General features: G+C 42.7%; 1 protein-coding gene across 1 annotated transcript in view; it reads right to left on the bottom strand.

Annotated features, from left to right (window-relative positions):
* Positions 1–262: 262 nt before the first annotated feature.
* The window catches only part of LOC136428899 (neuroendocrine convertase 1-like), a 38,309-nt gene continuing 14,893 nt past the window's right edge, over positions 263–23,678 (bottom strand). Inside the window, exons 2-16 of the mRNA XM_066418724.1 lie at positions 23,134–23,238; positions 21,508–21,639; positions 21,095–21,241; positions 20,440–20,516; positions 19,076–19,164; positions 9,465–9,637; positions 8,121–8,333; positions 7,575–7,675; positions 6,788–7,015; positions 6,020–6,174; positions 5,375–5,508; positions 4,851–4,991; positions 4,143–4,247; positions 2,755–2,907; positions 263–511 (exon numbers count right to left, since the gene is read on the bottom strand). Of these exons, the coding sequence (XP_066274821.1) occupies positions 344–511; positions 2,755–2,907; positions 4,143–4,247; positions 4,851–4,991; positions 5,375–5,508; positions 6,020–6,174; positions 6,788–7,015; positions 7,575–7,675; positions 8,121–8,333; positions 9,465–9,637; positions 19,076–19,164; positions 20,440–20,516; positions 21,095–21,241; positions 21,508–21,639; positions 23,134–23,238 (2,121 nt within the window). The 3' untranslated portion in view covers positions 263–343. The remainder of the gene's footprint in view (positions 512–2,754; positions 2,908–4,142; positions 4,248–4,850; positions 4,992–5,374; positions 5,509–6,019; positions 6,175–6,787; positions 7,016–7,574; positions 7,676–8,120; positions 8,334–9,464; positions 9,638–19,075; positions 19,165–20,439; positions 20,517–21,094; positions 21,242–21,507; positions 21,640–23,133; positions 23,239–23,678) is intronic.

Genomic DNA, 23,678 nt, shown 5'->3' with positions numbered 1-23,678 from the left:
TCTTCACCTTTGACACCGCACATGCGTACTCGAATGTGTGAAAGCGCTTATTCCCAGTCTTGCGTAACAGTTTAAATCCCCACTAGTCTGTCGTTTGTTCCCACTATGGGTACGGAGCGGTAACTCCTGCTAGCTCTAAATCATCAAAAATAAAGCTCGTTTGTTCGCACTAACTCTTGTCTATCTTACACAGATAGGAAATCTGATGGAAAAAATCACTGATCTGATGATCATATGCACGGTATCAGACAGTAAGCATACATGATGTCTACAATTTTATTCTCTAAGACCAGCTTGTTTTTCTTTTCCGGTTTCTGAGGTTCCGTTTTCTTCCAGGATTTCGTCATGGCTCGTACCCCAGCAGCTGTAGGTAGAGGTCCACCAGATTCTCCTCTTTGTCTGGGGCATTCTGGGATACCCACGGGTCCCGGATGTAGAGTGACGATGGTTCGTTGTACGCCTGCGCTGGATGACGTGACCTGGTTGGTGATTTCATTTGCCGATGCTGGTACTGAAAAAATAGATGAAAAATACGAATGATTAGATACGCAAGGTAACAGTTAATCGAGCAACTGGATAGGTTTAGGAGACGGTCAGACATTTGTGGCGTCGTGTGGCGAAAGTGTAGAGCGCGCGGCTGTCAAACAATGGGACCCGGGATCTAATCCCGGGTTGTGCCCAGAGACATGTCCGAACTTTCGTCCCGACGTTGTGCCCTTGGGAAAGGAACTTAACACGGCTTTCCTCACTTCACTCAGGTGTAAATGAGTACCTACCTCATCTAGGGTTAGGGACGTCCCTCGGATAGGACGTTAAATGGAGGTCCCGTGTTTGGGGAGAGCCACACCCCGCGCACGTTAAAGAACCCACCACACCTTTCGAAAAAGAGTAGGGGCATGCCCCGGTGTGCGATGGTCCAAATCTTACAATCCGGGCTGGGATGACATCTTGAAAAGGTGATAGTCACCTGTTATGTCAATCCTTCCACAAATGTGGTAAATCGAAATAAATAAATCTCAGGTAGCATCCACTGCCTTTTCGTCTGTGACTGAAACCAGATCTGTGAGGCACCAGGCGTGTTATGAATTGATATTTAGATGGAGTGAAGAGAAATTTCATATACTAAGTAGTCCAATAGGGAACCAGAAATAAGACGTCAATGTAAAGTTGATGCTAATAGGTATAGGAAACGGTCTGACATTTCAAGTAGCATCCACTACCTTTCGTCTGTGACTGAAACCAGATCTGTGAGTCACCAGGCGTTTTATGAATTGATATTTAAATGGAGTCCAATATGGGACCAAAATAAGATCAAAGTCAATACAAGGTTGATGCTAATAAGTCAATTAGCTCCTGTTTTTTCAGTACTAATGTTGTCTCGCGGGGGTGGCAGCTCCCAAGTGCCGTCAAGTTCGACGCGCAGGCCTCATTTCCTGTTACAAATAAAGACATAGATGAGATATAACTATTCCAAGCTGCACGCAAGGCCCAGTTGGGGATCTTTGATTCTGAAGAAAGTCGATCTTTTGGCGATCTTTAAGCATCAGCAGGGTGTATGCCAGAGACATCAATATGGATTATGCAAGTCTTATAATAACATTGAGCAGGGTTGTGCTTCCCGCTTCCGATTTCTTCTGATCATTAGCCAAGGTGTTTTGAAATCTCAGTCTAACATGTCAGTGTAACACATACATACAGTACGTATCACACAGCAGTATATGGTATGAATATCAGTCGATTTAGTATAAAGATCGTCTATGCAATGCCGGAATATTTTTCAACTGCAATGAAATAAATTAAAGCATATTTGGCTCACATGGATGTTTCTTCCATGCGTTCCTTTGAAACTGCCGCTGAGATCACTTGATTGAATTAGAGAGTACTTGGGGAATTAAGTAGAATATTGAATGCTTTTTGATGGGCTCGGAATCAGTGGGTACTTTATCGTATACTGTGTGAAGTAATATGCATTTCTTGTTTCCTAGAATCATCATTTATACCCCCTTCCTGAGCTTAGGACTCCTTTAAGCTGATGTGGTGGAAAAATCTATCCCTTCGTCGAGAGCATGACAAATATATAAGCACATCAGGGTTTAGAATACTTTTAAGATATCTACTTCAAGGCTACACCTCAAAACTCCCGCATTTTGGTGTTGATAGTTAGTAATACCCTGCGTTTTGCTCGCGCAAAAAAAGATAATCATGTGAAACAGCTCGTTCCTCGCGATATCGCGCCATTCTTTGCTGGCCTCACACATAAGCACATGAGGGTTTAGAAGAATACTTTTTAAATATCTACTCAATACGCATTTTGGTGTTAATATATAGTTAGTCATACCCTGCGTTTTTCTCACGCAAAAATAGATAATCATGTGAAACAGCTCGTTCCTCACGATAGCGCTCGATACTTTACTGGCCCCGTACATAGCCGTCTTACTTTAGCAGGGAGATTAGTATCTCCGGTCGGCGCTAAGTCTGCCGCACCTGTTGTCCGTCTGGTACATTTGTAGCCATGGCAACCTCACATGTATGGATTATTTTGGAATAAATCGTGAATGGGTTTACCGCAATGTTTAATGGTAATTGTCACATTGATACATACAAAATGCATTTCTTTTGCATTTCTTCGGAAATCGTAAATTTGACATAATGTTTAATTTTCATAGTTTATCAAATTCTTTGTAAATGTAGTAGCGTGTGTTGTAGAAGGACACCGAGAGCTTTCACTTTCATTTTCACTCTCACTTTATATACCTTGAAAGCTTCCCAGGGCCCACTGTCTGCGCCGTCCATATAGAGGTCGAACGGGCCCGTGTTGAGGGGGTTGAACTCACTCTCATCGCCAGCCAGTCCGTCCTGCCAGTTCACCATGTACTCTGTTTCTTTTTCTGGAGTTTCGGCGATTACCTGAAATATGTATGAAAACGTTATGATTATTGAACGAATGAAGACCTTTATTATTTATTATGCCATGCGTGTGTCATATTTATACATACATTGTGCATATAAACTGAATAGGATATTTTTAACAGCCAGGTCACATATGGCGAGAACACGGGATGTGGTTTAATTTGGAACTCGTCGCTAATCTATGTTATCCTACTTCAAGGCTATCCTGGGCCTACATGGATCATAAAACGCTGTTGTTTCTTTAACTAGATCGGGCAGGTACTGACTTAAAACACTTAAGTCCAGTGGCTTTATCAAGATTCATGTTTCGGCTGTGCGGCGCTGTATTCGCTTGTGAGACAGAATATGAACATTTTTTTTGTTATGTGGGAACTAGGGAACTAGGATAACACCATTATACTATATATTGTTTGGACTTGTTAATTGGTCGCTACACTGATCCATAGGGCATGTTTATATCTAATGGCGTTATCAAGTTCCATGTAGCGGCTGCTTTTGCTTATAAGATAAAATACCCGATGTGCGGATGTCACAATCGACCATTTCTGTAGAACTGGACTTTTTCTACAGTGTGTGTCGAAACTAGTATACATTACGTTATTGTTGATGGTTTGCTACACTTGTCCTAGATCATACCCTTATTCATAGCTAATGACATTTTCAGATTCCACGTTGCGGCTGCATTTGCCTTTAAAGTAAACTGTAAAGCATAGGCAATGCGAGGATGTTACAACTATCATCATAAATTCTTTATCAAAACTAGTAAAACACTGCCTAATAACGCTATTGTTCGGGCTAGTTAATAGATCTTTTCGTAGGGTATATGTATGGTTAATGGCATTATCATGTTCCATGTTGTGGCTGCCTTTTTTTATATCAAGGTAAGTTGACCCAGTGCGTGGGTGTTACAACCAATTGTCTTATAAATTGTTAAAGAACAAAACCAATAAAACACTACATATAATGTAAAGCGCTATTGTTCGGGCTTATTAATAGGCTGCTACACGTTTGTCCGTAGAGTTGTTTATGGGTGATGGCGTTATCATGTTACGGCTGCTTTTGTTTATATCAAGATGAGATGTGAAGTGTACCCAGTGTGTGGGTGTTACAACAATTTATAGAAAAATGCATTTCTTATAGATCAAAACCACTAAAACACTACATATATTGTAAAACGCTATTGTTTGCCCGCTACACTTTTGTCCGTGGGGTATATATAGTTAATGCCTCACCATGCTCTCTGCGGGGCCGAGGAGACTAGAGCCCGGGATTCGCTCCTCTGTCGGCCGGGCGGGGGCGGGGGCGGCAGCGGAGGCTGGGGCGGGTTTAGCAGCCAACTGGGGAGAAAAGTCACAGATTAGTATTTGAAATATGACTTTATTGCGCAACAATTGTACAAGGTACAAAGTGTGGCTGGCGCATAACTACAGTTCTCTCTCTATGTATAAGGGCTAATCTACCTAATTCAAGAGTGTATAGTATGTGTTTAGAATTGATTCATAAAATCATTGGAGGAATTTCTATCGTCTAGACATTCTCCAATATATTTTCCTATGTATACCAAGCAGGGTTTATCACAAATGACGCTGTATAAATCTTGACGCAACAACGTTGGTCATTTGATTAGAGATATTCAATTCAAAGAAATGTAATGCGGCTACAAATAGTCAACATCTGTACAATGAAAACAATAAGATACTTCAAGTAAAAGCCAAGACGATTAATTTAGTACACATACAGATTTATTCAATAGCTTGGCCATTTTTTAAACTTAAATTAAGAATGTGTGCCATAGTCTGTCCAAAGTAGCAGCTGCTCAAACGTTGGGATGTTTTGTCCAAACATTCAGCGGTTGTAATAGACTCATGCTTAACAGATAATCAAGAAGCCTCGACAGGGTATAGAAAATATTGTGTGACAAAAAGCAATGTATTCCTTACTATGTCCACATTTCTGTCATCCTGAACGCGGTTGTAGTCAGTGTACACCCTCCTTCCGGACTGGTAGGCCGGCTGTTCCGGGGTTCCGTGCAGGAGCAGCACAACGTCCTTTATAACGCCGCTGTTGTCGGCGTGGTCAGACTACAGGCCAAGAGGAAAACAAAATGAATTTGAATTAACAACAAGACGGCACAAATAACCTTTAGAAACAATGTGCGTCGTTTAGATAGCCTAGTAGATATTCTTTTCCTTTGTAGACTGCAACTGATATAACTTAGTTGAGAACACACGACCTTTTTTCAGAATGTTACGACTGAAAACAAAGTCTGGAGCAAGACTTCAAGTCAAGCTGTACTGTTTTCTTCTAGTTCTGCCAGATATTTCCTTAGTCATTGACGAAAGATAGCGGATGCTGTCTGAAACGTCTGACTTTCAAATTTTATCCAGTTGCTTGAGTAACTTTATAACCTGGATGTCTAACCTTCATCAACATAACAATAAATTTCATGTTCACTTTGACTGACCTTGTCCTCGATGGTGAGAGTCCACTTGCCCTGCGGGTTCTCGCCCCAGTTGTGGGTCGACATGAACGGCCAGTCCTGGAAACCCATCTGGGACTTGTCCTGGCGACGGGTGTCCAGTAGGGTGGTGCTGGTGCCTGATAAACAAGGCAGAGCATTTTATGTCAGACGACTGTCGACCTTTGTGTACTTCTGGTGAATTTCAGTTTCATATTTGAGGTATACTTATCATTATATCAGGAACAACATGAAAACACCGTTGTCAATTGGACCAGGCCAGTTTTAGACAAAATCGGGACTATTGTCACAACTGCCCAAAAAGACCACTCAGGAGACCGACAGAATCTGGTCTACTTACTAATAGACAGGTGGTCACTATAGACAGGACTCCTAATTATTGGGTAAGTAGGAAAATTGTCTAAGGAGCCACAAAATGAGGGCCACATTGACCAGGTGGTCCTTATGTAGAGGTGTTCACTTGTACAGGGTTGACTGTAGTTCATATCTTTGTTAATGTTGTTGACTTCTCTATTGTTTTCAGCACCAAGGACAGGTTGATTCTTTTTCCTAATGTTCACTTTGGATGCTTGGACTTTGTTTATCACCCAGGCATTGACATGTTTACCGCCGAATGTTTCTTATGCTCACCTGATGGTGACGTCAGAACTATCCTCAGGTCTCCCCGTCGGGTGTAGTCGATCGTCGTCTTGACCTGCACGTGCTCCAGAGCCTCCACATGACTGTCGCCATGGCAACCGTTCGTCTCCAGCTCTATGGTGATCTCTCCTCCATTTCCAAGCTCCCTTTTCGGGAAGAAACAAACCGACGTTAGTGATAACGAACTCATTAACTTTTGTGTTTTTTTTTTTTAAATTAGAATCGCAACAGTGCAATACACGTGGGACACAGACAGCTATTGCTGGTGTTGTGACCCACACACAAAATGTACCCGTTTTTACACTTGGGTGGAGTGAGGAAAGTCGTGTGTAGTCCCTTTTTTATCCAAGGGCCCAAGATCGGTGGTGTCAGGGGATTCGAACCCGAGACAACTGGGTTCTAGGCCGAAAACCTTGCCGTTACGCCAAACGGCCCCACAAATTTGAACGTTACCACACATTTGGACTTTCCCACAACTTTTACCCATTGAAAGAAGATGTTGAAGCAACTGATATTTATCAGTCAAGAGAAATAATTGGAGTACTGTAAAGATGTGCCGAAAAGCAGCAAATGTGGCAAACATGTGTTCTAAACAAATCTAGGTATCGAGGCATCTTTTTGCCAATGGGTGATACTTTTCTGCTATTTTTAACTAAAACGTTCATTTACATATTGTACATGCACGTTACACTGAAAAGGCAGTCGAAACGTCAAACAGCGCTTTTAAAAGAAAATAAGTATAATGGGAATTGTTCTCACCTCGGCTGGAAGTTCTCAAGTGTAACTTCACAAACGAACTTCTCCGGTACAGTCTTCCACGTCAGGGCCATGTCCACCATGGCTTCGGCGTTCAGCAGACCGAACCCGAACCGGGAGTTGACCCACAGGCCGGCGCCGTTTTGGAACCAGCCGGGGTTGCTGGAGAGAGGGTCGTACTCGGATGTCCACACGATCAGGTGCTGTACGTCTCTCCATGTCAAATCAGGACTGAAAACAACACCAGGAGTTTAGACCATGTTTCTTATCCTGTACAGTTTTTATACTCTGGGCTTCTTCTTTTACTATCCTCAATTGAGGTGAAGCATGATGCCTTTTCAAGTAGCCATTAGTGGAATGCGGATTCGCAACTTCTAAATTTTGCCAAGCGCACTGTACCTACTCTTCGACATACTGTAAGTGTGTTGGTTCCTTTATGTCAGGACTTTGATGCCCGAGGCTGGCTAACGTCTGAGGTTCCCTCGGCCTTTTAGGTGACAATAAAAGACTCAGATACAAAGGAATAGTTGCAGTAGATTATAGTTACAGAATCATCAGTAAACAATTTCAAGTTTGACTTGGCCCAGTACATGGGTCTCTCCAACCCCAAATACAATAGAATAGAATAGAATGGAATGGATAGAATAGAATTATGTAGAATAGAATAGAATAGAACAGAACAGAATAGAATACTAGTAGAATGAATAGAACACATAGAATGGAATGGAATAAATAGAACAGAACAGACTAGAATATAAAAGAATAAAATGGAAAGTAAAATGGGTCTTACTTTGCCTCCAGAGCCAGTGCCAGCACCCCTGCAGCCAGCGGCGCCGCGGCGGATGTTCCCGTGTGGCTGTCCGTACACTCGTGGTGCAGGTCTGTGCTGCTCTGTAGACAGGAAAACATACAAGATTTATAGTTTCCCATATATTGAAACATCATAACCCTCGGTCGGGAGGACATGGTCAGCTATGTGTGACAGGGGCTTAAGTCCTCACCATGGTCTGGAGAAGGTCGGGAGGCCATGGTCGGCTATGTGTGACTGGGACTTAACTCCCAACCATGGTCTGGAGAAGGTCGGGAGGCCATGGTCGGCCATGTGTGACGGGGGCTTAAACTAACGCTATGTTGAAAGCGGAGAAGACTTACTCCAAAAAACAGTTACTCAAGCGACTCACCTCACCTATCCCTTGACCTCTTCTTGGGTCGTTGGGTAAGACAAAACTTTTGAAAGACAAGTTTCCATTGCAGTTCATCCTGTAGCTTCAGCAACTATTTTTTGGCGTATCTTCTTACCTGGATGTCTAACCTTCATCAACGTGAGAAGACTTACTATTTTCTGGTCCTTGTACTCGCCGCTGCTGTAGGCGGTGGCCAGGGTGGAGGCGCACTTCTCCCCGTACCAGGGAGACCGGCCCTGCTGGGACGCGCTGCTGATGGACACCGTGTAGATGGAGCTGGTGTACCCGTCACAGTCGCAGTTGTCGCCGTTACTGCCGCCGTTGCCGGACGCCCAGGCGAAGATGGAGCCCTTCCCTCCACGTCCCTGGTAAACATACATATATTGATCGATTGATTGATTGATCGACTGATTGATTGATTGATTGATAGTTTTCGGTCTGTTTGTTTGTCTTTGTGTGTGTCTCTGACAGTCGCAGTTACCGTCGCCGTTGCCGGATGCCGACGCCCAGGCAAAGATGGAGTCCTTCCCTCCACGTCCCCGGTAAACATACATATATTGATTGATTACCTCCATAAAGAATGAGGTATTGTTTTCCGTCTGTTTGTGTGTTTGTCTTGGTGTGTGTCTGACAGTCGCAGTCTCTTCCGCAATTGTCGGACGCTCATTTGAATATGGACCCTTTCCCACCACGCCTTTGGTAAACATATGTAGATTTGATTGAGTGATTGATTGATTGATTGATAATGTATGGCTTCCGTCGGTCAATATTGGTCATGGTAAAACCCTAATCTAAATCGGCCCTACGTGTATACGGCATCGACTATGGCTGGACGGACCTACTACAGAATGACAGTCTGTCCTTTTGAAAGTTTTTCGTCTGATGATTTGTTTTTTAATAGGCTATTAAGAAAAAATAGGAATTCGTTCTCAAAATGTTCTAGTTAGTGCTACAGAGTTGTGTTCGTATATAGGTAATTATTTCACAATGCTGGAACTACAGTAGTCATACAATGGAGGCAGTCTTCGTCTGTCGCATGGTTGACAGTTTGACTCTAATTGTGTCGTAATGACCAATCTTACGCCAGTGTTACTCGGAACAAAAGCTCTCACATGCACAACCCAGTGGCAAATGATCTTTCTACCATTGGAATGTATTTGAGGTAGTATTATTGGAAATTAGTTTCTGTTGCTTGCACCATTGGCCGAGCACCTCAAATTTTTACAACTGTTTTATTTTTAGATCAAAGTATTCTTATGACACGTATGTAAAACACACTCATAACATGTATGCAAATCGGGTGTCGATATCGACTTCCAACAACCTTTGACCCTTTGCTGACGTCATACGAGCACTTGGGACAGATAGCTAAAGAGGATTGAGCGATTGTGTCGAAAATTATGGTGTGTCCAATCTATTGAATGGAATTGGTGAACAGTTTAATTTTCCCATAATGTATTCAAATGAGAGAAAAAAGAAAGAATGTTAGTCCTGACCTCCCTAACTCCCTTCTCGAAAGCGGCCCGCGCCAGTTTCTCGGGCCCCTCCACCGTCTTGCCGTCGTCGTTCGGCCCCCACGAGGCGCTGTAGATGTCCACGTGCTGGATGTTGAACCCGATGGAGTTGGCCTCCACAGCATCTGTCACTACCCCGTCCAGCATGCGCACACCTGGATAAATACAACAGAGCAAGGACGTGTTAGTGTTACAGCCTTAACTGTATTTCTGTACTTTTATCCGTACTTATTTTAATATGTGAGAGCGATGTTGAACCCGTTGGAGTTGGCCTCCACAGCGTCTGTCAATACTCGGTCCAACATGCGCACACCTAGATAGATACAACAAGCAAGGACGTGTAAGTCTAACAGTCTTTACTGCATTTCCATTTCTGTACTTGTGTCCCTTCTTATTTCAATCTGTTAGAGCGATGTTGAACCCGATGGAGTTGGCCTCGACATGCGCACACCTAGATATCATGACGCAGAGCGTAAGGATGTGTAAGCAATGTTTCTTTTTTTAAATATAGTCATGTAGCTAGAGGATTGTATAGCATTCAGATCAGATTCAGTTTTATTTCTCATGACTTTGCATGTAACAATTTCATAGAAATATGCACATGAAGTGCGTCATCATTTACAAAGGGGCTCATGATTGGTAAAATTCACCAATAGTATGTAAAATCTTGACTATAACACTATCTTTTTCTTAGTCTTTTACTAAGTGTCTTGACTGTCCATTCTCTGATATTATTCTCTCTCTGTTTCCGTTACTTACTCCTCTTTCTCCCTCCCCTTCATTTCAACCCGACAGATATCTGGTCATTCATTCAACAAATGGTTGCCTGTACTCACAGCGACCCCTCGTGTTGCAGACTCAGCAGTATCTAACTGGAGGCCTTGAGATAACTGACCATCTATTCACAACGATGATTACTAGTACATCGAGTCGGTGTGCAGGTCATGCACCTGCTCTGATAGCTAAAAACTTGTTTTGTGCCCGTTAATGAAGGTGCGAATTTGTAAAGAGAATCCTGACTTTTGAGTGACGGGTAACCTTCGGCGACCACACGAGGCGAATAGGACTCCACGTGACGAGCAACGGATCTCCACGTAATGGAATCATCTCCATCTGACTGGAAGGCCTTGAGATCGCGGACTATCTATTCATATGGCGTCAGCATGCAAGTCGCTCAAAATCGTAGTCTGTTTTGTGCCCGTTAATAAGGTTGAGATTCTATAGAGAGACACCTGACTTTGAGTGACGGGTAGCCTTCAGAAAGCACACTAGGCGAATGGAACTCCACTTGACGCCTATAGCGAATCTTTACTTTGTCAAATCAGCTATATCTGCCTAGAAGGCCTTGACATGGTTGGCTATAGTATTAATACGGCGTCAGCGTGCAGGTCATGCACGTGCTCACATAGCTAAAAAACTGTTTTGTGCCCGTTGATAAGGTTGAAGTTTTATAAAGAGAAATATGACTTTGAGTGACGGGTAGCCTTCAGAAACCACTCGATGCGAATAGGACTCCACGTGACGAGCAGCGGATCTCCACACGGCACGAAATCGAATATTTAAGCAAACTTTCCGAATGACGGAAACAAGAATTAAAGGTCGGGAAATATTTCAACAGGGTTTACGGGGCCGTAAATGCCGCTGAAAGTAAGATTTGAGCTTTCCGCAACCTTTTCGCGTTCGTTAAGATGAATTAAATGCATTCTATATCTTTCCATGGACTTTAAGCATCCTTATATACATCGTATAGATCGATGAAACATTATATTACATCAGTAACCGATATATTCTCCAAGCAGTTATATTCTCTCCTGGGGACTAATAGTGTCTCGATTTTTAAAATCTTGGAGAATAGCTGATATACCCGAAACGGTCTTCGATCTTTAGATACACCCATTTGCAGTAAACACCGATCCCACTTAAGACATTTCTGTTACAACCTTTTTTTAAACAACGCACCATGTGCACGCACATTGTACAGACCCGTCTACTTTGTTGCAAAATTAGACATACAGTCCATACCTATCTTCGAGTTGATCTTCTTTTATCAGTGTTTATGCTACAGCTTACAAAAAACAACAGTTATATTCTGAGGTATCTCCCCCCTTTTATGTTTAGGTAAAGAAAAGCTGTCGGAAAGCGGGCGTTTTCCCTCGCAGTTATTTCTAACTTTCCGATATCCTTCCGTTACATATAGGCTCGGTTTATATAATTCAATCTTATGTTTAGGTAGAGAAAAGCTGCCGGAAAGCGGGCGGTTTCCCACGCAGTTATTTCCACCTTTCCGATATCCTTCCGTTACATATAGGATCGGTTTACATAGAAGGGGGGAGACCTCCCCCCTTTTATGTAAAGGTAGAGAAAAGCTGTCGAAAAGCGAGCGTTTTCCCTCGCAATTATTTCTACCTTTCCGCTATCCTTCCGTTACCATTAGGCTCGGTTTACATAACCCCCTCTTATGTTTAGGTAGGGCAAAAGCTGTCGGAAAGCGGGCGGTTTCCCTTTTATTTATTTCTACCTCTCCGATATCCTTCCGTTACATATAGGATCAGTTTACATAGTAGGGGGGAGACCTCCTCCCTTTTATTTTTAGGTAGAGAAAAGCTGTCGGAAAGCGGGCGTTTTCCCACGCAGCTATTTCTACCTTTCCGCTATCCTTCCGTTACATATAGGCTCAGTTAAAATAACCCTCTCTTCTAGTCACGTGTCCGTAACTCTCGCGAGTTTACGTTCGGCAGTGATTGGTCATTATTGATCCTGAAGAAGGCGACAGTGGTCGTCGAAAATTCGATCCGTGAATACCTTAGTGTTGGAAGAAAGTTTAGCATTGTATTATAACCCTCTCTTCTGTTTAGGTAAAGAAAAGCTGTCGAAAAGCGAGCGTTTATCCTCGCCGTTATTTTTACCTTACCGATGTCCTTCCGTTACATATGGGATCAGTTTACATAGAAGGGGGGAGACCTCCCCCCTCTTATGTTAAGGTATAGAAAAACTGTAGGAAAGCGGGCGTTTTCAAACGCAGTTATTTCTACCTTTCCGATATCCTTCCGTTATATATAGGATCGGTTTACATAGAAGGGGGGAGACCTCCCCGTTTTCTGTTTAGTTAGAGAAAAGCTGTCGAAAAGCGAGCGTTTTCCCTCGCAGTTATTTCTACCTTTCCGATATCCTTCCGTTACATATAGGATCGGTTTACATAACCCCCTCTTATGTTTAGGTAGAGAAAAGCTGTCGAAAAGCGAGCGTTTTCCCTCGCAGTTATTTCTACCTTTCCGTTATCCTTCCGCTACATATAGGATCGGTTTACATAGAAGGGGGAGACCTCCCCCCTTTTATGTTAAGGTAGAGAAAAGCTGTCGGAAAGCGAGCGTTTTCCCTCGCAGTTATTTTTACCTTTCCGTTATCCTTCCGTTACATATAGGATCGGTTTACATAGAAGGGGGGAGACCTCCCCCCTTTTATGTTAAGGTAGGGAAAAGCTGTCGAAAAGCGAGCGTTTTCCCTCGCAGTTATTTTTACCTTTCCGATATCCTTCCGTTAGATATAGGATCGGTTTACATAGAAGGGGGGAGACCTCCCCCCTTTTATGTTAAGGTAGAGAAAAGATGTCGGAAAGCGAGCGTTTTCCCTCGCAGTTATTTTTACCTTTCCGATATCCTTCCGTTAGATATAGGATCGGTTTACATAGAAGGGGGGAGACCTCCCCCCTTTTATGTTAAGGTAGAGAAAAGCTGTCGGAAAGCGAGCGTTTTCCCTCGCAGTTATTTTTACCTTTCCGATATCCTTCCGTTAGATATAGGATCGGTTTACATAGAAGGGGGGAGACCTCCCCCCTTTTATGTTAAGGTAGAGAAAAGCTGTCGAAAAGCGAGCGTTTTCCCTCGCAGTTATTTTTACCTTTCCGATATCCTTCCGTTAGATATAGGATCGGTTTACATAGAAGGGGGGAGACCTCCCCCCCTTTTATGTTAAGGTAGAGAAAAGATGTCGGAAAGCGAGCGTTTTCCCTCGCAGTTATTTTTACCTTTCCGATATCCTTCCGTTAGATATAGGATCGGTTTACATAGAAGGGGGGAGACCTCCCCCCTTTTATGTTAAGGTAGAGAAAAGCTGTCGGAAAGCGAGCGTTTTCCCTCGCAGTTATTTTTACCTTTCCGATATCCTTCCGTTAGATATAGGATCGGTTTACATAGAAGGGGGGAGACCTCCCCCCTTTTATGTTAAGGTAGAGAAAAGCTGTCGAAAAGCGAGCGTTTTCCCTCGCAGTTATTTTTACCTTTCCGATATCCTTCCGTTAGATATAGGATCGGTTTACATAGAAGGGGGGAGACCTCCCCCCTTTTATGTTAAGGTAGAGAAAAGATGTCGGAAAGCGAGCGTTTATCCTCGCAGTTATTTCTACCTTTCCGATATACTTCCGTTACCTATAGGATCGGTTTACATAGAAGGGTGGAGACCTCACCTCTTTTATGTTTAGGTAGAGAAAAGCTGTGGAAAGAGGGCGTTTTCCCCCGCAGTTATTTTTACCTTTCCGATATCCTTCCGTTACATATAGGCTCAGTTACATAACCCACTCTTCTGTTTAGGTAGAGAAAAGCTGTCGGGAAGCGAGAATTTATCCTCGCCGTTATTTCTACCTTTCCGATATTCTTCCGTTACCTTTAGGCTGGGTTTACGGTGCTCTCGGTTTTAGAAAACAACGTGGAACATTGAGCTAACAACTCCCCCGGATTGCTTATCTATAGGTCGGCGGGCATACTGTCTTTGGCCACCGCACAGATTCGCCCAGTCCGCGGATCGAGACAGCGCCGCCGGCACGTTTTGGCAGATTTGTGTATTTTTGTTCCTTGTTTTGTATCAATATTGTATTAAATAACGCGTATTCTCACGCAGTTTTCCTTTTTATAATCTTTAAGTAACTACTAGAAAGATCGCCGCTAACAGTATTTTCTATTGTCGCTCACGTCAGTTGTTGTGTTCGGGGCAAAAGGGTAACGCAAGTACGTCTGCTTTTCAACTGCAAATTTATACAGTGTGAAGTCGTAAACAAGCTGGGGCGGTTCGTTGAGATGGTAATGAAACATCTCCATATTTACTAGCGGAATACCATGTGACAGGGCATTACCCAATGACAGACAAGGGTGGCTTTTTCAAACTAACCGTATATCCCAGAGCCAGAGATTTTTTACAGCGAAGACAGCTTATGAAGGAAGTTTGAACTCAGTTGTTTCAACCCACAAGTTATGGCCACGACGTTGTTCTTACCACCCGGAACCCGGACGGCGGAAAGATGTAAAGCTGGGACAAGGACATCAGTCTGTACAACTTGGTGAAACCAAGGCGGTTTCATAGGATTATACTTTCTAGGTAAAACCACGGAGGTTTGGTGAAACGGATCCGGAGTAGGATGGAGATGCTGAACGGGGCATGCGGGCACGGGATTCGGGACGGGGAAATCATTACTTTGTTGTGTCTCCTAATCCACCCGGTACCAGTGGAGACAACGGTTAAACAACGGCGTGAGTGAAATCGGAACCTGTCTACCTGTCTTGATAGGAACTATTCCTGGCGACTCGCCCAACACTGGGACCGGAATCGTGGACTTGGAAACGGCGCAAAATGGTGAAGGGAGAATTTACCGACAATGTGAGATTGATCCCACGTTGACCGCGTCAGGTACAAGTTAGAATATAACGACTGATGACGAAACCGCAAGTACCTAGTAAGTGTTATTCAACCCAAAATGATTGTATTATTACTATTCACTCTATTTGGCCAACTTCTACTATTTTCCGAGCGATCCACGGACCCTGGTAGAGGCTAATAAGATACTAGCCTGAATGCCAGACCCCCAAACTCTGAAATATCTATCGTCACGAGTTTGGGGGTCTGGCATCCAGGCTAATAAGATACGGGAGGGAAGAAAAGTTAGTGTTAGGGGTTACGTTTTGGTGTCGATGTAATAGTTAGCTAGGGTTGGAACTTGAATTATTTGTAATAGTCAATAGTTGGGGTAAGGAATAGCCTGAATAGTTTAGCAATGTTTGGTATAAGGTGACATTTTTTTAAAAATGAAACTGGTAGTCCATATGTAAGAAATCATCTATTCCATTTTGTATGTGTATATTTGTAAAGATGGGGAGGGGTCTCGCTGTAATGGCGTAACCTGTTTTTGTGCAGTATTATAATCTTTGAAATAAATTGTTCTAAACTTTTATCGGCCCTGTTGCCTTTCATATTCATATTTACCTGTCTATGTAAGGTTTCGGAATGTTTAAGCCATCCGTAGCAAGTTAAGTCGTCGTAAAGGATTAAATTAGATACTGTGTAATGAAAAGGAAACTTATTGTAAAGTCTACGTTTTAGTACGTTAAGCTCGTGTTTTTAGAACGTTAAGCTCGTGTTTTTAGCACGTTAAGCTCATAAAAAGGCTACGGAAAACACCAGGAAAGGTATAGCTTTATGTAGTCCTTAGGCTGCGTGAACGGCACATAAACGTAGGGAAATCGTGACAGAAATAAATTGTAAAGATGGACGAAAGATTACGGAAATGTCTCAAGAAACTTACACTTTCCGTGTTGGATCTTCCGTAAAGTTACGGAAAGATTGTCCCTAACGACGCCTTTACGCCTTGCAGATACCACGTTTGTAGCACGCTAAGGTCGTTAAAAGGTCACGGAAAGCCCGAGGAAAGGTATAGCTTTAGGTAACCTTTCAAGCTGTGTGAACGGCACATAAACGTAAGGAGAATCGTGACGGAAATGGGTGATAAAGATGGACGAAAGGGTACGGAAAGGTCTCAATAAGCTAACACTTTCCGTCTTGGAACGGACGGAAAAATTGTCCTTAACGACGCCTTTACGCGTCGAATAGTCGCGTAAATACACGTGAAGAAGTGCAGAAACGTACCTGAACGTACGAAAGATTGTCCCTAACGACGCATTTACGCCTTGCAGATACCACGTTTGTAGCACGCTTAGGTCGTAAAAAGGTCACGGAAAGCCCGAGGAAAGGTATAGCTTTAGGTAACCTTTCAAGCTGTGTGAACGGCACATAAACGTAAGGAGAGTCGTGACGGAAATGGGTGATAAAGATGGACGAAAGAGTACGGAAAGGTCTCAAGAAACTTACACTTTCCGTGTTGGAACGTACGGAAAAATCTTCCTTAACGACGCCTTTACGCGTCGAAAGGTCACGTAAATACACGTGAAGAAGTGCAGAAACGTACCTGAACGTACTTCCGGAAAGGGCACCTTATATGCAAAATTTAAGCAGACGTACAGGGGTCGTTAAGTTGCGGAAATAGTGAATAAACGTCACGTTTACGCTGCATTTAAGTATGCTTAAATACCAGATTTCGTGCCGTGCCACGTAGTGGAATCATCTCCATTTGACTGGAAGGCCTTGAGATCGCTGGCTATCTATTCATATGGCCTCAGCGTGTTAGACGTTCACGTGCTCTAGTAGCTCAAAATTGTAGTCTGTTTTGTGCCGGTCAATGAGGGGGCGAATTTGTAAAGAGAAGTCTGACTTTGAGTGACGGGTAGCCTTCGAGGACCACACGAGGTGAATAGCACTCCACCTGACGAGCTTGGCATGGCTGGCTATCTATTCACAACTTAGACATTACCTCCCTATACATCTTGTTCACCTGCTCTAACCGTCCAAGATGTGCACGTGCTCTGATAACTTAAACTCTACAAAATGTATAGGGCTGTGCAAAAAGAAGCGTGGTTTTGAGTGACGGGTGGACTTCAGAGGGTGCCGCATGTAGTGAATGGGACTCCACGTGACAAGCGATTCACGATAATGACTTCAAATGTCGACGTCTGAGCTGTTATGCATCAAGTACAATTCCTTACTTTTACCATCACTTAGCTAAACGACGACTTGCTTTTTAAAATATAATTCTTGGGTAATCCTTGAATGTGACAAAACGCACATCTAGTATTGAATTTTTTAAAGAATTGTATCTGCATGCTTCATATCATCATGTATTCCGTCTCCAATCTCATGCAGACGGTTCAGTATTATCACCAACTAACAGGCTTTGCTTTGCCGGTCGTCACTGACTGCCTTATGAATCGATATTTGGTAGGCATCAAAGAAATCCGTTGCTATTGCCTTGTTCATGGCCTGAAAGCACTAATACATTTGTAATTAGAATTTAAGCAGACGTAGCAAAAGATGACAGCATGCATGTACTCCCATTTCAAGCATACAGCTGCACGCTTAAAATGAGAGTACATACATGCAAGCACGCCTTCAGTACTGAAGGCAGAACAAAAAGGAACGGTGCTCGCACCACCTCGCCCCCGCACCTTCTAATCAACGTCGATTAACTGGTATCAATTTAAAAGTGACTTGGAGCGCAAACCTTTCTGGACGTTACTTATGAGATCACTTTAATGTCAGATGGTTTTCGGGAGCGATCCTGCTCTGGTGTTCGCCAGAATTCCCGAACGTTTCCGTCTCCCGCGACGCCCACTCGAGACTTGGAGTGCCTTACCGATATTCAATCATGTCTCTAGGTACAAAGCCTTTAGCTGTTGCCGATCTTTGCGACGGTTTACCATGATCAAGGCTAACTTCTCTCCCAGACATCTGAGAACCGGCGAGGATTTTATATAGAGGGACATTCGCTCAGAAACAGAACCATTTATGTAAGATTAATCCGTTATTAGAGTTGCTTTCTATCCTGATACAAATATACATTCGTCTGTGTCTTGAATTCTTGAGCCTTCAGCATCTTAAAGATTCTGTTGCCAGTATGGAGCTATCCGTATGAGAAAGGTGTTCTACCCACTGGAGCTGCTCCCTTGTTATATAAGCTGTGCACATAGAACACTGACGACGACGTTGTAGTAAATACATAAACGTAGCGGCAGTGCTATCCTCCTTAGAAAGCTCTAAGAGTCTGTCTCTTCTCTGTTTGGATATCAGCTCTATTGCACTCGGTTTCTATTGCACTCGGATCGTATTCAGCCTCATCCGAGTGCAATAGAAATCTAGTGCAGTAGAACTTATATATACAGACTTATAAATCCAGACTCTTAGAGCCTGCCTTGGAGGCTACGCCAACGCTATGCTACATTTCTTTACTTAACAGCAATTGCGCGCTTTGTGTTGCATGCAACAGATGACTGTTTCTTCTCATCCGAAGATCAATGGGAGGTCAGTCCTCCTTTACAGGCTCGCATGTAGCTGTGCAGCCCAATCCTTGATCAACATAACTTTATTGCACAACAATTATACAAGGTACAGAGTATGGCATTCACTGGTACATAGATAACATTCTATTTGATCAACGTTTCAACAGAACGTTTGCAGCAAATGAGTGCTGTGCATATTTTGTGTTGTAACACATGGCTATTTCTTAGCTTCCGAAGATCAATAGAAGGACTGACGTATTTATTCATTGGTTTGGCTGTGTGTTCAAAACAGCCGAAACAATAAATAGATAAGTCAGTCCTCTTCTGCAGGCTCGCATGTGGCTGTGCAGCCCAATCCTGGATCGACATTTCAACAGATTCAATTTTTAAACACATCAATCCTTGGTTTGCAGCAAATGAGTGCTGTGCATCTTTTCTTACCTCCTATTCTCGAATTGAATGCTATCCCCACGCCGCACTGAGAGTTGTTGGCCGCCATCGCGATCTCCCCCGCACAGCGGGTCCCGTGCCTAAAAAAGGAAATAAAATAAGTCATCCTCAATTGAGGTGAAGCATTGTGCTTTTTCAAATAGCTCATGGTAGTGCAATGCAGCTTCGCTGCGGCTCCAGTTTTTGGACAGGCACACCAGGTCACCCCTAATCTTCTGTTTGTGTGCTGGCTCTTTTACGTGCAGTGTTTGACCCTTGAGGCTAATCTCTGAAGCTCTCTCATTCCCGGGGCCCTACGAGAAGGAACATTAACATCATTGTGTAGTAGAATGTAGACTATATGACAAAGAGAGAGCTGAACCTTACAGACTGATACAATCTATAGTATGTTTCCCTTATTCATGCACCTAAGTAGTACAGTCAAATTCATATTTCTAATGAGCTTAGACAAACTGATCATGAATTTTCACCATCACAAAGAATGAAAAGCCGAATTCACAGTAGATCATACCTCTTGAAGTAGCTTGACAATTCCAATTTATTCATGTATCTGCAAACTATTCCTAATGGGTATACGTGTACAATAAAGATTTTCATTCATTGCAGCGCATCTTCATTAAGGTACTACAAGTTGCATGATTCAAGCATCCCGCGTCAATCTCTGTTTGGACTGTCTTCATGTATTTTTCTATATATCATATTGCTATCGACCATGTCCCAGGTGACTCTGCAATAGCCCAGACGTAGGTTGTGAACTTTTGTAGCTTTCTTTGCTACAGATTCATCATATCTTGTTACAATTTGGAACGGTTGAAGTCGGAACCTCTAAAGTCTTACTTGCGACAATCAGTATTCGTTTTCACTCAGCGATGACGCTGTCGTTTATCCCCATGGTAATGCCAATTATTGAAACCAATCTAAGCTCCTTTGTAGAAATAGGTCTCCGGAGGGATGACCAAAGCACAGTGTGCTTCAATAGATGACCTGTGTGAAGTGTTAATGATGATGCATATGTAGTACAATGGAAGGTGACGTACATCCGTGCTTTATGTAAGCCCTGAGGTGGCTTTGTTTCAATGGCAGAAATGCCGGCTTACTTCAGGCAAGAAAGTTCTTTGACACACAGTGCCAACTCGGAATAATTAGTATCTTCAAGTTGGATTTCGTTCTTAAAAGAAAGTAGGTGTTGACTTGTTGAGAATCTCACATCTTAATACGTTTTGATGGATTCCATAATGTTCGATGTTACAGTTATTTACACACACAGCAAGTTGAATGAATATCTGATAATCTTTGTGATTAACAGGCCCTTTCTAGTGACATGTTACAAGCAATAACCGTGCGTAGATACTCACTTGTTCTCGTTCGTTTCTTCATATCTTGGCTGGGGATCCGGGTCGTTGTCGTTGAAGTCATAGCTAGCTTCGGGGTCCTGTAACAAAAGAAAGAACATTGGAAAATTATGAAATTGCAAATGACATATTGTAACAATGCAACATCACGCAATTTTTCACTATGCAATATAATGTAGATATCAACCAATCAAGGAGAGCCTGGATTGAAATGGATGCTGTCCGATGAACGTCGAGGCAACAGCAAGATCATGTCTCAGTCTCTGACATCTTCCACTGATGAGTATGTACAAACGTTTTCGGTCGTGACAGCTAAATCTAATGAAATGTCAATGTATTAATCGGATGTATAATACTTCAGACTTCTGTATCTATATTACCGGTAAATTTGCCCCTCGGTGTAACACATCAGGTTCGCAGGCGTGCGCCGCGGCAGCAGTTGGTTATATTACACTTAATGACTTATCACACCTAACCTTTGCACATCTAGCTGCAAGCGTTTTTCAAAGCTATCCAATTAGAATACCCCTTCTGTATTTGGTGGCAACGAGTTCAACTGTACGATAGTTTTAGGGAAAAACCTAGGTTGATAACACAATCCTGGATTGATGATATTGGTACTTTAAAAGATGACCATTTCCTGCTCTTTGAAACTTACATAGTTGTCTTTGAGATCTGGATGGTCCTTTTCTATCCCATCGTCCAACACTGCCACAACAACACCTTTTCCCGTGATGCCTTTTCTCCAGACCGGAAGTACGTGAAGATCTAGTTTGGGCAAGTTGGTCGATGTTCTCGTGTCGTGCTGTAATTGAAATCAGAAACAAAGGTTTTACTTTTTGATAAAAATAGTTGGATAGACATAAAAACAAAAAAGGAAATAGATTCTTGAGTAAACTCTCAATGTGTTGCGTCAGTGTAGAAACAACGGAAGGAATAAATATATTATTCTTACTGGTAGTTTTTTAGTTATTTTCTAGTCGCTTAGTACATGGCACATGCATGATTTGAATTGGCTGTAAGTTTGATGGAGAATTATTGTTCGATAAGAGCATAAGTTTATCAACCTACCAGATACCACTGTTTGTCCCAGTAGGGGTCGAGGAAGGTCATGGGTCCGGTGCTGTCTGATGTCCGGGGTTGTTGGGGGATGGGTACTCTTTTACTCCGAGTCCGCCCGACCTGCTGTGCGACCCATTGTATCTGTTGAAACCCAAGAAAAAAATGTAGCTCAACATTTCTGGACATGCCACGAGCATCTGCTAGGGGACGATGTATGCTACAGTTGAGTAAAAGTGATCAAAGTGATCTCGAACCAATTTAGCTCGCGAAAAAGAAAATCTTCCACTGGTCGTGACAAACAAGACATCCGCTATGTACAGTATTTACATGTTCATTGCACTTGAGAAATTCCTCTAGATCTTTTCAACTATGTACAGTGGAGCAAGGCTTAATGTCCCGTCTTAAGGACTGCGAAACTTCCCAGTGGCGTGCATGTCGGGTGACTGACACAGCCGGGATACAAACTCATGATCACGGCTTCTTGGTCCAGAGGCAGGGTAACTAACCACTGGCATTTGAAGGCTAAATCACGTTGAGTCCCTAAACAGGGAATATTTCTGGGAACTGCACATTGTGATTTCTTCGTTACCAACGTCAATACTTTCTTTAGATCTGTCATCTACATTTTATCCAGTTGCATAAGTTACTATGTTTGGTGTATTTTATTACCTGGATGTCTAACATTCATCAACGTATTATCTGCATTAGTCTACAGCTACTTCACTTCGAGCTTCAACCCACGCCGCGTTTTCACAGTCTAGTACACTAAAATACGCCATGTGCTGTCATATGAGACATGATGACTTGACATGTCTGCTTGAAGTGCTTGTCTTTCCAGCTTTGTTGTCGATCATTCTCAGCATGTGGTTCCAAAGCGGCATGGACCGACGTTTAATATGTCTCGTCTCTGTCACATCCCAGCAGGTTTTCTTACTTACGACCTAAAGTTACCTCTTTGAAACGTCTATCATGTGAGGTTAGAATTATAAATTTAGATCTCCGAGATGTGTTTTTAATTGCGATATACGCACGGCAAAAGTCTCCTGCCTTCAGCCATTTAAGATCTCAGAAAACATACATCTTTTTTTCTATCTAACACCGACTTATGAATGGGGCCTTCAATCCTTTAAGACTCGTGCCCATCGCTATCTATTAAAACAGCAGGAACACTTGGCGGCCGTGAACCACTGATTGGTCACTGGACTATATCACTATATTGAGTTTCTGTCATAGCATTCATGATAGGGACTATTGTTCTGAAAGAAATTTTCTTTTCAAATGTATTAATGAGAAATTCCCATACTTTGAATATTTAAACGCAACGGATAAATTCATATTTTTGTTGCGTCTAGACAACCCTTGTATAAGAAACATGATCTGTTCATACATCTACACATGTACAAAGAAGCGAGAAGAAGTTGACTCTACTGGATTAGCTTAGCTTATCACTTTCGTCTACCATGTATGTTTACACAATGTACTGTATATATTTCACTGCATATGTCACTTACATGTTAGTTAGGTTTATGTTAAACGACCTGTATCTAGCCCCTCGGGGCACGAACATACAATAAAGGTCTTCATTCATTCATTCATTGTTCACAACAGCATGTTATAGAGAAATGTATTCCTCACCCTGCTATCGTCCCCCAGCCGTTTGGTGTGGTGATGAGCTCCCCTGCGGGACCGGTGAGGCACGTCTTTGTGACGGAAGAGGTAGTGGTCCTCCAGGTTCCCTATCTGTACAGGGAAGGTGAAAGTGAAAGAGTGTAAGTGAAAGTGAAAAAAAGTAACTTTCACTTTTGTACAGGTAGTTTATTTCATTTGTATACAGGGTTGACAGAGAGAATTGGGATGATCAGATGCATCGACGTATTACCAAGATGACTGGTCAAATATGATAGTGCCTCTGCGATGGTTTCAAGTATCATTATATTTGGGTTACTGCATCCAGCCAGCAACTCCGCAAGAAGCTTATACCTAATCTACACCGCAAAATTACAGTATTACGGCCCTAAATGCATAGGAGATACCATTAAAGATGGAATGTACTTTAAGGCCGGCCATAATGTTAAGTATGTAGGGCCGTGCACTGTTTCTACAAGATTCTGGTCTACTTCCCACCTGCAGTACAAACCTGGTGCAATTTTTATGCCTTTCTTAAAATTCCATATATATAT

The sequence above is a fragment of the Branchiostoma lanceolatum genome, chromosome 2 (assembly GCF_035083965.1).
Source record: "Branchiostoma lanceolatum isolate klBraLanc5 chromosome 2, klBraLanc5.hap2, whole genome shotgun sequence".
Taxonomy (NCBI): Eukaryota; Metazoa; Chordata; class Leptocardii; order Amphioxiformes; family Branchiostomatidae; genus Branchiostoma; species Branchiostoma lanceolatum.
This window is presented reverse-complemented; position numbering and strand designations above follow the sequence as displayed.